General features: G+C 38.9%; 1 protein-coding gene across 3 annotated transcripts in view; it reads right to left on the bottom strand.

Moving 5' to 3' along the window:
- The window catches only part of LOC100780970 (sterol 3-beta-glucosyltransferase UGT80A2), a 54202-nt gene that overhangs the window by 16667 nt on the left and 21950 nt on the right, over positions 1–15585 (bottom strand). For all 3 annotated transcript variants that reach the window (XM_003522161.5, XM_006576563.4, XM_014773645.2), the window contains 4 exons: positions 13367–13430; positions 13160–13217; positions 12884–13061; positions 156–286 (listed from right to left, as the gene is read on the bottom strand). In XM_003522161.5, the coding sequence (XP_003522209.1) occupies positions 156–286; positions 12884–13061; positions 13160–13217; positions 13367–13430 (431 nt within the window). The remainder of the gene's footprint in view (positions 1–155; positions 287–12883; positions 13062–13159; positions 13218–13366; positions 13431–15585) is intronic.

Here is a 15585-nt window from a genome sequence, read left to right as displayed (position 1 = left end):
AGATGGAAATTAGAAAACACCTTCTCATCAACAAACATTCAGTTATACGCATTAAAATTGGCAGGCTAAAGAGTCAAAATTCCTACAGTTAGGTTTATTAGCATATAGAAATAATATGTTAAATAAAATATATAATGAAAGAAAAAAAGACTCACCAGGCTACCAAATCCAATGTAAATAGGTTTGTCACCTTCTTCAAGCCATTTTACAAGGGACTCTGGTGGTTCATAGTTTGACGCAAGATCAAGAAAGCAAAACCCTACTACATCAATTTTTGGTCCCCAATCTGCAAAGCAGAACACATCAGATCCTTCAACCAAGAATCAAGTAATATAGTATAGGTGTTTATCTTAAGCAGTAGGCTTACTTTTATCCATAAGACCATAAAGATTAATCAGAAAATAAATTTACTGTTAAAAGAGAACTTAAGCTAGAAAGACTAATAACAATTGTCAATTGAATAAACTACTATAAGTCACTCAAAGGAATCTTGAAGCTTTATTCTACAAAAGGGAAAGCAGAAGAAGGCTTCTTGTTCCAAAACTGATAGGATCCCCTCTCCCCCACCTCATTAAATTTTTTTCTTAATTGAAAGAAATAATGTATTATGCGTTGAAGAACATAAACATAGAGAAAGGCAGAAAGCACTGTGTGTCTAGAGACTTCATGGATGCCAGTTTATATAGTATTATTGCATTGATTACAAATAAATAGAAGAGATAATGTTTCCTCTAAATCAGAGATACAGTTTCCATATAACATTAAATGGAAAGATTATTGCTTGATATTCAACACTCCCCCTCAAGCTGGAGCATATAAATCATATGCACCAAGCTTGTTACAAATGTAGTTAACCCGTGGACCCCTCAAGGCTTTGGTAAACACATCTGCCAATTGATCACAAGAATGAACAAATCTAATGATGATGTCACCTGACTCAATTTTCTGTCTAATAAAATGACAGTCCACTTCAATGTGTTTGGTTCTTTCATAAAAAACAGGATTTGATGCAATACTATATGGCAGCATAGGAATCAACTGATTTTCCAAGGAAAACGTTTTGATCCTTGTAAAGTCATGGACTATGCTATTTATCTAGCTTGGTCTTGGATAAAGGCTAAGGATAAAGATTTTAGTACTAGTTTCAACCATTGGTCCTCTAATATATCCACTTTCGTTGCTTAGTGGGGTTGGATCTGGTTGCTTGTTGGCTGTTTGTTGTTGTTTTTTGGAGGGTAGCAACTTGGTGCTTTGTAATCTCTTTTTCTGGTACTGGTCATCTTATTAATAATATATATATTTTCAGCCTTCCAAAAAAAAAAAAAAAAACGTAGAGCTTCCTGATTATCACAAATCAGGGTAATTTGTGCAGCTTCTTCAAACTTAAACTCTCTAATAAGTTGCTTCAACCAAATCAGCTCACATGATGCAAGAGCCATTGCTCTGTATTCGGTTTCAGCACTAGATCTTGTCACCACATTTTGCTTCTTACTCTTCCAGGATATGAGGTTTCATCCTATGATTACACAATACCCAGAAGTGGAACATTTACCACTAGGAGACCCAGCCTAATCAGCATCTGAATATCCAACAATCCGTACATGACCTCTGTCCTCATAGATAAGTCCTTTTCCAAGAGCACCTTTGATGTATTTCAAGATCCGTATAACTACAATCCAATGATCCTGGCAGGGAGAATTCAAGAACTGGCTCTGGCTCACCACACTGACTGCAAATGCTATGTCATGACATGTGATTGTGAGATAGTGTAGTTTCCCAACTAACCTTTGATATCTTCCTGTCAGCAAAGGGCTCCCCCTGATCGGGTACCAATTTGACACTAGGGTCCATAGGAGTGTCCACGGGCTTAGCATTCATAAGGCCAGTTTCTTCCACGATGTCACAAGCATACTTCCTCTAGGAGATCAGTACACCATCCTTGGACTAAGCAACTTTGATGCCTAAGAAATACCAAAGTTTCCCAAGATCCTTAGTTTGGAACTGACAAGAAAGGTATTGCTTCAATTGTGCTATGCCATGCTGGTCTCCTCACTAGGAACCAACCCAAACTGTGAGATAACAGTACAAAATCTGGCAAACCATGCTCTCGGAAACCATTTAAGTCCATAGAGGGGTCTGTGAAGTCGGCAAACCATGGTAGAGGACTCCCCCTGAGCAACAAAACCAGGTGATTGCTCCATGTATACTTCCTCCTCAAGATCTCCATGCAAAAAAGCATTTTTAATATTGAGTTGGAAGAGAGGCAGATGAGGAATGGCTGCAATAGAGAATAACAATTTGACAGAGTCCATCTTGGCCACAAGTGAGAATGTGTCAAAGTAGTCCAATTCAAACACCTGAGTGTAGCCCTTTGCCACTAATCAGGCTTTAAAACGATCAATCTTGCCATCGGCATCCAATTGGGGTACCACTTCTCTCGAGAGCTCACATCTCATCAATCATTGTCTGTCTCCATTCTGGGTGGGATAAAGCTTCACCTGTAGAGTGAGGAATAGACACAAAAGACAGAGAAGAACGACAAGTATAAAGTGAAGGAGAAAGACGATGATAACTCAAAGTAACGTAATGAGGAGATGGGTTACATGTGGAACGTGTACCTTTTCGAAGAGCAATGGGTAGGTCAAGTATAGATGGAGGGTCGGGATCTCGTAAGGTAATGAGTGGAGCCAAGGAAGAGTCGATCATGGTCTCAGTCTCAACTATAGGAGTAGGCGCAGGTGCCATTAGTGGTCGAGGACGTCTGTGATATACCTCAAATGGTCAGTTCTAAGGAGGATGCTCAAATGAGTCTTCCTGTGATACAAAGGGACAAGGAGCAGTAGAAGGATCTCCAAAGGGATGGATTGCTCAATATCACTGAAAATAGAAACAAACTCAAAGTATGGCACCGACTCAAAGAAAGACACATCACCAAAGATGAAATAACAATTGAATGTAGGAGAAAAACACCTATATCCTTTCTGGGACCGATGATATCCTAGGAAGACACACTTGATGGGTCGGGCTGATAGTTTGTAAAGACTAGGGGGCAAATTATGAACAAAGAAGGTAGAACTGAAGACATGAGGAGAGATAGGATGTAGAAGAGTATGGGGAAACAAAACATGTCGACAGCTGTATATTTATTTTTGGAATTAATAATCAAATTGGATAATTAGGATCAAGATCATATATTATTCTGATTTAAATCAGAATCAGATTACTCTGATTTGATCGGATTTTAGTCAAAATCAAATCTCTATGATTTGATCTGAATCTGATCCCTTTTATTTACTTTTCATTTTGCATTTATTATGTAATCAGGCAGCCCTGCCTATATATGTATCCTTATTATTTCTAAAATAATATAGTGAAAGTATTTCTTCCTCTATAATTTTTCCCTAGCAGTCCCTAAAATCACAACGCAGAATGATGAATTTGATCTTTGAGGACAGTTGATGGCATATGATTGTGGCTGTATTAGAGTAATACACAGACCTGCAGTTATTCAACTGCAGCTGTCTAGTTAGATTTAACCATAGTGGTTAAATTTCAGTTACAAAGTCAGTTGACAGTTACAAAGTTGGTTAGAAATCTGTTATCTGTAAATCTGTCTATAAATACAGACCTGTAATCTCAGAATCATTTTGCTAATGAAAATCATTATTCCATACTGGTGATACTGTTACTACTGCTCACACTGTGCAGCCAACTACTTCTGAAGATACTGCAGACCCTGTCTCTATTTCCACTACTTCTACAGCTGAAAATGAGTCCCCACCTCCCAGAACAGAAAATACACATCCAATACAAACCAGATCGAAGTCTGGTATACATCAACCCTGAATTCATCCCTCGCTACTTTTGGCTCACCGTGAACCTTAAGTGTAAAACAAGCTTTATCTGATCCAAGCTGGAAATTAGCTATGCAACAGGAGTATGATGCTCGTCTAAAGAATTCTACTTGGGATTTAGTACCGCTCCCACCTGATAGAAAGGCTATTGGTTGCAAGTGGATCTTTCGGGTAAAACAGAATGCTGATGGGCCTGTTAATAAATTTAAAGCTAGATTGGTTGCAAAGGGGGACAATCAAGTCCAAGGTTTTGATTTTTCTGAAACATTCTCTCCTGTGGTGAAGCCGGCTACAATCAGACTTATTCTTACCCGAAACAGTTACAAATCAGTGGAAACTTTTTCAGTTAGATGTGACTAATACTTTTCTGAATGGGTTTCTCAATGAAACAGTTTACATGTCTCAACCTCCAGGTTTCAAAGCTTCTGATCCTTCCTTGGTTTGCAAGTTAAAGAAAGAGACCTTTGTATGGTCTCAAGCAGGCCCCAAGGCAGTGGTTTGAAAGACTGCAGTTGACTCTCATTCAGTTTGGATTTGTTGCTAGCAAATGTGATCCTTCATTATTTATTTACACAACATCATCTCACACAGTCTATCTTTAGGTCTATGTGGATGATATCATCATCACAGGAAGTTCTGTTGACTTAATTCAGCAACTGACCTCTCAACTAAATGCCAGATTCTCTCTCAAACAGCAGGGTCTTCTTAACTATTTTCTTGGAATAGAGGTCAAAACACAACCTGATAATTCTTTGTTACTAACTCAGAGCAAGTATGTTCGAGATTTGCTTCAGAAAACTAACATGACACTAGCTCAAGCAATCTCTTCTCCTATGAATTGACACTAACTCATCAAGACAGGTTCTGATCTGTTTGCTGATCCCACTATGCATTGTTCTGTGGTAGGAGCCTTACAATACTTAATCACAAGGCCAGAAATTAGCTTTGCTGTGAACAAGGTTTGTGAGTTCATGGCAAACCCTTTGGAAACTCACTGGACAGCAGTGAAACGTATTCTAATATATCTCAAGGGCACACTCTTGTATGGACTTCATCTGAGACCTGCGACTTTGGGGCCACCCTACTGCATAAGAGCTCTTTGTGATGCTGATTGGGCATCTGACATTGATGATAGAAGATCAACATCAGGTGCTGCAGTTTATTTTGGTCCAAACTTAATCTCTTGGTGGTCTTGCAAACAAAAGGTAGTTGCTAGATCAAGTACTGAAGCCGAACATAGAAGCCTAGCCCAAACTACAGCTGAAATTTCATGGATCAAGACATTGCTGACTGAAATAAAAGTCCCATTCAGAACTCATGTGATCTTCAGTGATAATCTGAGTGCTGGGGCTCTCACTCATAATCCGGTTCTTCATGCTCGGACAAAACACAGGGAGATTGACATCTTTTTTGTTAGGGAAAATGTCCTCACCAAGCAGCTAGTTGCTCATTACATTCTTGCATTAGATCAGTGGGCTGATGCACTGACAAAAGCTCTTTCTGCCACAAGGTTTATGTTTCTCGGGCAAACTCAATGTAGTTGACACTTTGATTAAGTCTCAACTTCCTTGAGTTTGAGGCGGAGTATTAGAGTAATACAAAGACCTGCAGTTATTCAACTGCAGCTGTCTAGTTAGATTTAACCATAGTGGTTAAATGTCAGTTACAAAGCCAGTTGACAGCTACAAAGTTAGTTAAAAATCTGTTATCTGTAAATCTGTCTATAAATACAGATCTGTAATCTCGGAATCATTTGGCTAATGAAAATCATTATTCCCTTTATCAGTTTTTCACTTCTCTCAAATATCTCTCTAGTTTTCTTTTAGGCTGTGAGAACAGCATCGGGCCAAAAACGGGAAGGGACATTGCCATGGAGAAGTAGTGTCCGGGTTGTTTCAACAAGATGCCTGTTTTTGTGTTCGGCAACCCGATTTTGTTGAGGGGTATAGGCACATGAAGTTTGGTGAAGAATACCCTTAGATGCCATAAACTTTTGAAACTGATGTGACAAGTACTCACAGCATTGTCACTGCGAAGAGTTCTTATAAGAATCCCAAATTGGGTTTGAATTTCATTATAAAACTGCTCAAAAATGGAAAATATTTCAGATCTATTTCTCATTTAAAATAGTCATGTAAAGTGACTGAAATCATCTATAAATAACAAAATATTTGAAACCAGAGAGGGTTATTATTCAAGACGAACCCCAGACATCAGAATGGACTAAAGCAAAAGGGGACACAGCCTGCTTATTGACACAATCAGGAAAAGACTGACAAATGAGTTTTCCTAATTGACATGACTCACAATGGAAAGAAAACAACTGGGATAAACTAGGTACCAACTTCTGAAGAACGAGATCAGGATGTCCCAACTGAGCATGTATGGTAAGTGGAGATGTTGCGGTAGAACACGCCTTTGGTGAGGCTGACAGGTAATATAGACACTCACATCTGGTGCCAATCATCCGTCCCGAACTCCGGTCCTGCAAGGTAACAGTATCTTTAGTGATTGTTATCAAACAGTCAAGGGATTAGGTGAGGCAATGAATAGGAAGATTAAAGGGACAATCAGTACAAATAAAACAGACTCAATAGTAAGGGAGGGTAGGTGATGGGTGGTGCTGATTCCCTGTGACTGTGTTTGTGAATCGTTTGCAAAGGTAATAATAGGTATATTGTCGGTCATGGAAAAGGATGACAAAAAAGAGTGATTACCAAATATGTGACCAGATGCACTGGAATCAAGCACCCAAGGACCTGGAGTAGGAAACTGTGAGATACAGGCAAATGAATTACCAGATTGTGCTACCAAAGCAGCGGCACCAGAGTTCTGACGACTCTCACACCACCGGAGAAAATCATCATATGTTGCTGGGGTGACTCATGGTTGCTCAGTAGTTGGAGGTTTATCAGCTATTGAGGAAGAAGCCACATTAGCTGAATGAGCAAGCCTGTAATCAGGAGGCTTGCCATTTATTTTCCAGCAACGATCAGTAGTGTGATTATCCTTATGGCAATGCTCACACCACCTATGTCAATTCTTCCAAGACCGTGTCAACCCACTGTTCTGAGAGGCAAGAGCAGAAGTATCACCCACCAAAACTGAAGATAAGGTACTAGTACGTTTAGGTAGAACCTATAGAAGAGCAGAAGATGTCCTAGTCATAGTAGGAAGTGCTGGAGACCCCAAAATCTGGTCACAGGTAGCAGAGTACTCCGGAGGCAAGCCAAAAAGGGCAAACGTCATAAAGAAGGTACTGCGATTTTCAAGTTCCTTCTTGGCTTCTTCAGGTTTCGCAACAGCAGGAGGGAAAAATTCATTGCAGTCATGGAGTGCAGGATGGAGTCTGCCAAGATAGATTGACATTGAGCCATCAAACCATTGTGGAGCAACGAGAGTCATCAACTCTTAGCACACTGCATACAGCATTGAGCGTCATTAGTGTAGAGAGCTCTTGCTTCTGACCAAACCGATTCACATGTAGCATAAGGGCGAAAAACCGGTTTGATAGAAGGGTAAATGGTGGATTTGATGACACTGCATAACTGGGCATCAAGCTTTAGCCACTTAGCACACTCAGTTTTCGGTATAGAATCAACAATAGAAGTGAGGTGTTCTTTGTACCCTTGACCACTAATCCAAAGGAGAATGTCAGAAGCCCATGTAGAGTAATTGGAACTGTCCAACTTCTCTGTGGAAAGTGTGAAGTTTGAAAGCAAGGCCTCAAGTTTAGATGTTTTAGTAGCTCTAGAAGACGCCATAGGACACACGAACAGAACCTGCAACAACAATGAATGATAAAGCAGAAGTCTAGACAACAAAGGGGGTGCAAGCACTACAAGTCTGATTGCCCCCAAACTCTAGGGGTTAGGTCGCAAGGAGGGGGGGTTGCCGGCATGCAAAACACTGCCTGAACGAAGGCTCCACACGCTGACAGTGCACGTCTGAGCGTGGCTGTTTGGCATATGGAAAAAAAACATGCATGAGGGCACATCTGTGACCGGAAAAGGATGTCGTCAACAGTGTTGTGTAGATCGGCGAACCACGATTCCGACGATGGTGTTGGTGCCGGAAAAAGTCGTTGGACGGCGGCGGATCGTCGGAAATGTCTTTGGGGACAATGGTGACAAACAGAAATGTTAACCGGAGAGAGAGAGAGAAAGCTCACGGTTCATGAAAAAAAAAATCCTTCGGGGACAATTGGTCATCCAGGCAAGTACGGTTCCAAAGGCTGCCTTTCTTAGAGGCTCTAAATACCATGTTGAAAAACAGAAACAGAGAAAGGCAGAAAACACCATGTGTCTAGAGACCTCACAGATGCCAGTTTATATAGTATTATTGCATTGATTACAAATAAATAGAGTAGATAACATTTCATCTAAACATTGCATTGATTACAACATTGTAAGGGTAGTTGTTCCAACAAAGAATAGTTATTAATGTACCTAGTTAGTCACATATTCATGTATCTAGGAATTCACATGCATGTACATAGGTACTAGAACTTCATTAATATTCTTGTAAATTTCAAATTATATTTACTCCCTAAGTCTATATAAATATAGATCAGCTGAGTGGGTTAAGCACTCAAGCATTTCACAAATTCTAGTCTCTTCAACATGGTATCAGAGCCACCTTGTTTGTTCTTTAAAGGTTTCTGCATCTGGTTAGCAGAACCTAAAGTCCCGTCTTTGTACCTTTGTCCAAACAGCAACCTCAATATCCAAAAGTCCCTTCCACCGATTAGACAACTCTTTGACAAGTGTTGAAATGGCTTCAGACTCTTGGAAAACTGATGGTCCTGTCTTCTCTATCTCCGGAACACCAACAATCACTTCAGAAAAATTGAATGGAAAAAATTATTTAGCATGGTCAGCCTCTGTTGAACTTTGGTTTCTTGGCCAAGGTTATCATGAACATCTAGAGCAATCCTCAAAAAAGATTTCAGAAGACAAATGCGAGCAGTGGAAGAAACTTGATTATCAGCTTTGTGCTCTCTTGTGGCAGTCTGTTGAGCCAGCTATACTGACAAATTTCAGAGCCTTCAAAACTTGTTATTCTTTCTGCAAAAAGGCCCAAAGTGTTTTTGCTAATGACATTCAACAATTGTATGATGCTGCTCAGAAATTGACCACTCTTAAACAAACTGATCATGACATGGTTGCATATGTTTCGAAAGCCCAATCTGCAATGGAGGAGTTAAAATTATCATTGGAAGCCGATAACCTTGAAGACATAAAGACGAAACTTGATAATCTATTTATGGTGTTGGTACTACGTGGGATGCATCCAGATTTTGATCATATTCGTGACCAAGTCTTAACTGGCCAAGAAGTTCCTTCTCTAGAGAATTTAATTACTCGGCTCATTCGAGTCCCCTCACCAAAAATAGGAGGAAATTCATTTGACAGTATTGAAACTTTTGCCATGGTATCTAATCGAGGGGGACAAGGTGGTCGTGGAAACCGAGGAGGACGAGCTGGAAGAGGCCCTCAATGTTCTTACTGTAAGAGTGTGGGCCACACACAAGACACTTGTTATTCTATTCACGGATTCCCCGAAAATCGATGAATATTTCAAAGTCTGAAACATCTGAGATAAAGTTTTTGGAGGCTGATTATCAAGAGTATCTCCAGCTAAAAGCTGTCAAGGAATCTCAAACATCATCTGCTATAAGTGGTCATAACTCCACTACCTGTATTTCCCAATCTGATAATAATCAAAGTCCATGAATAATTGATTCAGGTGCTTCTGATCACATTGCTGATAATAGTTCATTATTTTCATCCCTCTCTCCTAAAATTCCTCATTTCATTACTTTAGTCGATGGTTCTAGAGTTGCAGCAACAGGAATCGGCCATGTATCACCCACTTCTTCTTTATCTTTAAACACTGTTTTTCTGATACCTAGTTGTCCTTTCAATATAATATCTCTTAGTCAGCTTACTCGTTCTCATAATTGTTCAGTAACATTTAATGCTAACTCCTTTGTCATATAGGTGGTACGGATCGGACGATTAGCGTAAAACATGAATCTCATGGTCTTTACTACCTCAAGCCTAATCTTTCTTGGGTTTGCAGTGCTGCCACATCATCAAAGCTCCTTTATGAACGTTTGGGACACCCACATTTATCTAAATTAAAAATAATGGTTCCAAGTCTTGAAAAAATAAAGGACCTATTTTGTGAGTCATGTCAACTAGGAAAGCATGTTCGTTCTTCTTTTAGGCATGTTGAAAGTTGTGTTGATTCCCCTTTTTCGGTTATTCACTCTGATATATGGGGTCCTAGTCATGTTTCGTCTAGGTTATAGATATTTCGTTATTTTCATTGATGAATTTTCTCGATATACTTGGGTTTTCTTAATGAAAGAACGATCTGAAATTTTGTCCATTCTCACTTCTTTTGTTAATGAAATTAAAACTCAGTTTGGTAAAACAATTAAGATCCTTAGGAGTGATAATGCAAAAGAATACTTTTCTTCTGCTATTTCTTCTTTTTTGTCAACGCAGGACATTCTCCATCAGTCCTCTTGTCCTCATACTCCTCAACAGAATGACATTAAGGAAGAACAGGCATCTTGTTGAGACTGCTCAGACATTATTACTTCATGCCAATGTACCTATCCGACATTGGGGTGATGCAGTTTTGACAGCTTGTTTTTTGATAAATCGGATGCCTTCTTCCTCTATTAAAAATAAAATACCACATTCCATTTTGTTTCCTAAAGAACCGTTGTTTCATGTTGATCAACGTATTTTTGGATGCACCTGTTTTGTTCATAACTTGTCTCCAGGTCTTGATAAGCTTGCTGCTCGAGCCATCAAATGTGTTTTCCTTGGATATTCTAGATTACAGAAAGGTTACCGATGTTACTCTCCTGTTCACAATCGTTATTATATCTCTGCAGATGTAACATTTTTTGAAGAAAAACCATACTTTGCTCCCTCCATGGTTGAGTCCTATACTCTTCAAGAAGTTTTTCCTATTCCCTATCTTGGTCCATCACCTTCTTTGCAAGAATCAGAGTCAACTAGAGATTCTACCATAGATATTCCTGACAATCCTCCACTTGAGCAAACTCAAAGATCACCCATCATATATCAACGTCGTCCTCGAATTCCTGACATAGAACTTGAAGGTAATGAAAGACCAGTTGAATCATGTCCTACTCCAGCGGACAACCCGACCATGGACCTACCCGAAGAGAATCTTGACTTGCCCATTGCTCTTAGGAAAGGTACTCGATCTACGCATAATCCTTATCCTATTTATAATTTCTTAAGTTATCATCGTCTCTCTTCTTCGTACCATTCTTTTGTTTCCTCTTTATCTTCTGTTTCTCTTCCTAAAAATCTTTGTGAAGCACTTGATCATCCAGGATAGCGACAAGTCATGATTGATGAAATGCAAGCTTTGGAGCATAATGGTACTTGGGAGCTGGTTCCTCTTCCCCCAGGCAAGAAACCTGTTGGTTGTCGATGGGTATATGCTATAAAAGTTAGGGCCAATGGACAGATTGATCACCTCAAAGCTCGATTGGTAGCCAAAGGTTATACCTAGATTTATGGCCTAAATTATGGAGATACTTTCTCCCCTGTGGCTAAAATTACTTCTATTCGACTCTTTCTTGCCATAGCTGCCATCGTCATTGGCCACTATATCAGTTGGATATTAAAAATGCATTCCTACATGAGGAATTTGAAAAGGAGATTTATATGGAGCAACCACCAGGATTTGTTGCTCAAGGGGAGTCTAGCTAGGTTTGCAAACTTCGAAGGTCTCCTTAGGGACTCAAACAATCCCCACAAGTTTGGTTTGGAAAATTTAGCTCAATTGTTCAAGTTTTTGGGATGAAATTCAAGCTTCCCAAACAATCCCCACAGAGATTGGTTGGGAAGCTTATCTACCTCACTATTACAAGGTTAGATATTTCCTTTGCAGTTGGAGTGGTGAGTCAATTCATGCAATCTCCTCATAATGATCATTGGGATGCAGTAATTTGAATTTTGAGATACATTAAAAGGACCCCAGGACAAGGACTACTTTATGAAGATAAAGGAAGCACTCAAATAGTTGGATTTTGCGATGCAGATTGGGCAGAATCGCCCAATGATAGGCGTTCCACTTTAGGATATTGCGTGTCTATTGGAGGAAATCTTGTCTCACGTAAGAGTAAGAAGCAAAATTTTGTTGCAAGTTCTAGTGCAGTGGCTGAATATAGAGCTATGGCTGTAGCCACATGTGAGCTCATTTGGATTAAACAACTTCTTCAAGAATTGAAGTTTGGAAATACTCACAAATGAAGCTATGTTGCGATAATCAGGCAGTCCTACATATAGCTTCTAATCCGGTATTCCATGAGAGAACTAAGCATATTGAGATTGATTGTCATTTTGTTCGGGAGAAAGTCCTTTCTAAGGAAGTTATTACTGAATTCATTAGTTCTAATAATCAACTAGCAGACATCTTTACAAAATGTCTAAGGGGACCAAGAATTCAAAATATTTGTTCCAAGCTTGGAGCATTTGACTTATATGCTCCAGCTTGAGGGGGAGTGTTGGAATTACAACATTGTATGGGTAGTTATTAATGTACCTAGTTAGTCACATATTCATGTATCTAGGAATTCACATGCATGTACATAGGTACTAGAACTTCAATAAAATTCTTGTAAATTTCAAATTGTATTTACTCCCTAAGTCTATATAAATATAGATCGGCTAAGTGGGTTAAGCACTCAAGCATTTCACAACTTCTAGTCTCTTCAATAAAATCAAAGATGCAGTTTACATATAGCACTAAATGGAAAGATTAGTGCTTGATATTCAACATTAAGCATTATTTTCATTAGTCAGAAAGATCAAAATAATAATTATAGTAAAACACACAAACATAGAGCTCAGACTATAAAAATCAAGGGACTTAGTATAACAATATATTTTTTTTTGGAAGGCCAAACTTAATATAACATATAACAATGACTACATAAACAAAATGTGAAGAGTGGAATCTAGAGAACCCACCTTTTGGTTTAGGAACAAGATGAGGACTCCATATATATGCATGTGGAACATCAGTTTCAGAGCCTTGTGAGCCACTTAAATATGTGACTGGTCGTAGCTTCAACTTTTTCTTCCTAAGATCATTAATCATGTCGCGTATTCCGAGCCAAATCAAAGAGTCAACTATTTGATATGAAAGCTGAACAGATATAAATGACCAATATTTAGTTACACTTAAACATGAAGGAAAAAAATTAGGAGGGGGTGATAAGAAAAAGCAATGAATAAAGAATTCACCCTATAACCAGCCTGTTGCTTTACACGTGACAGCGGATGCGGAAATTCGGTGGTTGGCCTGGGGTAAATGATAAACTACTTGTATAAAATGCAAAATTGACTCACCAAGAAAACTAAAAGAAACACAACCAATTGTTAAAGAACTAGTAAAAACAATTAACGAGAAAATAACTAAAGAAATGATTGTGACAACAAGAGGAAACTTACGTCCATGGCATTGTGAAAAAAATATGAATTGGAATTTTAAGTGCCTCTGCCACATGGGTATGTCCTAAAGATGTATCAATGTCAATGGCAAAGTACAACATAGATATGCATCAAACAGTCATATTTGCTAGTTTAATTAGACAAGCACAAAGAAAGGATCAAGTAGCAAGAAAGGTGAAAGAAAGATAATGATATTAGAAAGAGTAACCCAAAATAGAAAATGGAGTGAAAAATATTTCATGACAACTTTAAAAAAAAAACTAGCATTCCTTTCATGTTGTTGAGATATGATATGAATTTGTTATGATACTATGGAGATTTAAGAGATATGATTTATATCTTTAATAGCTTATTTCTAGGAAACCTCTTATCTTTTCAGTAATCAGTATCTAGAATTTTATCTCTAAGATTTAGATTAGATTTTATTCGATATGTTGAGAGAAAAGTTTTTGTGTAACAGAGAGAGAACAGATATTATTGAATATGACAAAAGTTAGTTACAGAGAGGTATTTATAGACCTCTGAGCTGAGTACAAAACTATTAATAGCAAAGAGGGAGGTGCTGTTAGTTTTTACAAAACTGTTTTAACAGTTATACAAATATATACTCTAATACCCCCCTCAAACTCAAGGGGAAGAGTTTTCAGAGGAAAAACTCTTTACATTGAGTTTGTCCCTGAGAAATTCAAATCGAACTGAAGAAAGAGGCTTAGTAAGCATGTCGGCCAACTGATCTAGAGCTGGAATATGCAAGATGAAAAGCTGTTTGGCCAGAACCTTTTCCCTAATGAAAAAGACATCAATCTCCATATGTCTAGTGTGACTGTGGAACAAAGGATTATGAACAATGGACGCAGCACTCTAATTATCACAGTAGAGAACAGGAGTGGTAAAAGAGACTTGCAACTCTGTTAGCAAGGCATGAATCCATGTCAACTCAGCAAAGGTTTGAGCCAAACTACGGTATTCAGCTTCAGTGCTGGACCTGGCAGTGACCTTTTGTTTGCAAGACCACCAAGATATTAGATTTGGACCAAGAAAGATGGCTGCCCCTGAGGTGGAACGCCTGTCATCCACGTCAAACGCTCAATCAGCATCACAAAATGCACGAAGAGCCAAGGGCTTGGTAAGAGAAGCAGGCTGAAAAAGTAACCCATGAGACAAGGTACCTTTGAGATACCTCAAAATCATTTTAACTGCTGCCCAATGAGATTCAAGAGGTTTAGCCATAAACTGGCAGACTTTATTGACAGCAAAGCTGATTTCAGGTCTAGTTAAAGTAGCATACTGTAGTGCACCCACCACTGAATATATTTGCTTTGAGTCATCACTATTGAGTTATTAGGTAGATACTTGATCTCTAGGCCCAAGAAATAATCCAAATGACCAAGTTGCTTAAGAGAGAAGGCAATGAGTGGTTTAGTAGTTAACTACTGAATGAGAGAAGTGGAACTGCCTGTGATTATAATATCATCCACATAAACCAGAAGATAGACAATGTGATTCTGATGCCTGTAGATAAACAGGGAAGAATCATACTTGCTGAACACAAAACCAAACTGAAGAAGAGTAGACTTTAACCCATCAAACCACTGCCTTGGGGCTTGTTTTAAGCCATAGAGGGCCTTGTTAAGTTTGCAAACAAGAGACCTATCCCCAACTTCAAAGCCAGGAAGCTGTGTCATAAACACTGATTCCTCAAGAACCCCATTTAAAAAGGCATTGTTTACATCCAGCTGAAACAGCTCTCAACCATGTGAGAGAGCAAGGGTAAGAATAGTACGAATCGTGATAGGCTTTACCACAGGGGAAAAGGTCTCATGAAAATCGAAACCATGAACTTGATGAAAACCCTTTGCTACCAACCTTGCTTTAAACTTGTTAATAGAGCCATCAGCATTTTCCTTAACTCTAAAAACCCACTTACATCCAATAGCTTGCCTGTTGGAAGGTAAAGGAACTAAGTCCCAAGTTCAGTTCTTCAGAATAGCATCATACTTCTATTGCATGGCAGCAAATTAATCTGAATTCTCAAGGGTCTGTTTGATAGTTTTAGGCTCAGAATGAACAAGAAATAAGGAAGGATGAAGTCTTGGATTGTGAATCCCAGACTTGGACCTTGTTTGCATAGGATGAGTGTTAACTAGAGTAGAGTTAGCAACAGGAACAGACTCAGAAGATGGTAAACTAAGGGTGGTGGACTATGATGTTTGAGGATG

Source organism: Glycine max, chromosome 3, assembly GCF_000004515.6.
Source record: "Glycine max cultivar Williams 82 chromosome 3, Glycine_max_v4.0, whole genome shotgun sequence".
In the NCBI taxonomy this organism is placed as follows: domain Eukaryota; kingdom Viridiplantae; phylum Streptophyta; class Magnoliopsida; order Fabales; family Fabaceae; genus Glycine; species Glycine max.
Note: the sequence above shows the minus strand (reverse complement) of the source record. Positions and strands in the feature narration are given on the sequence as shown.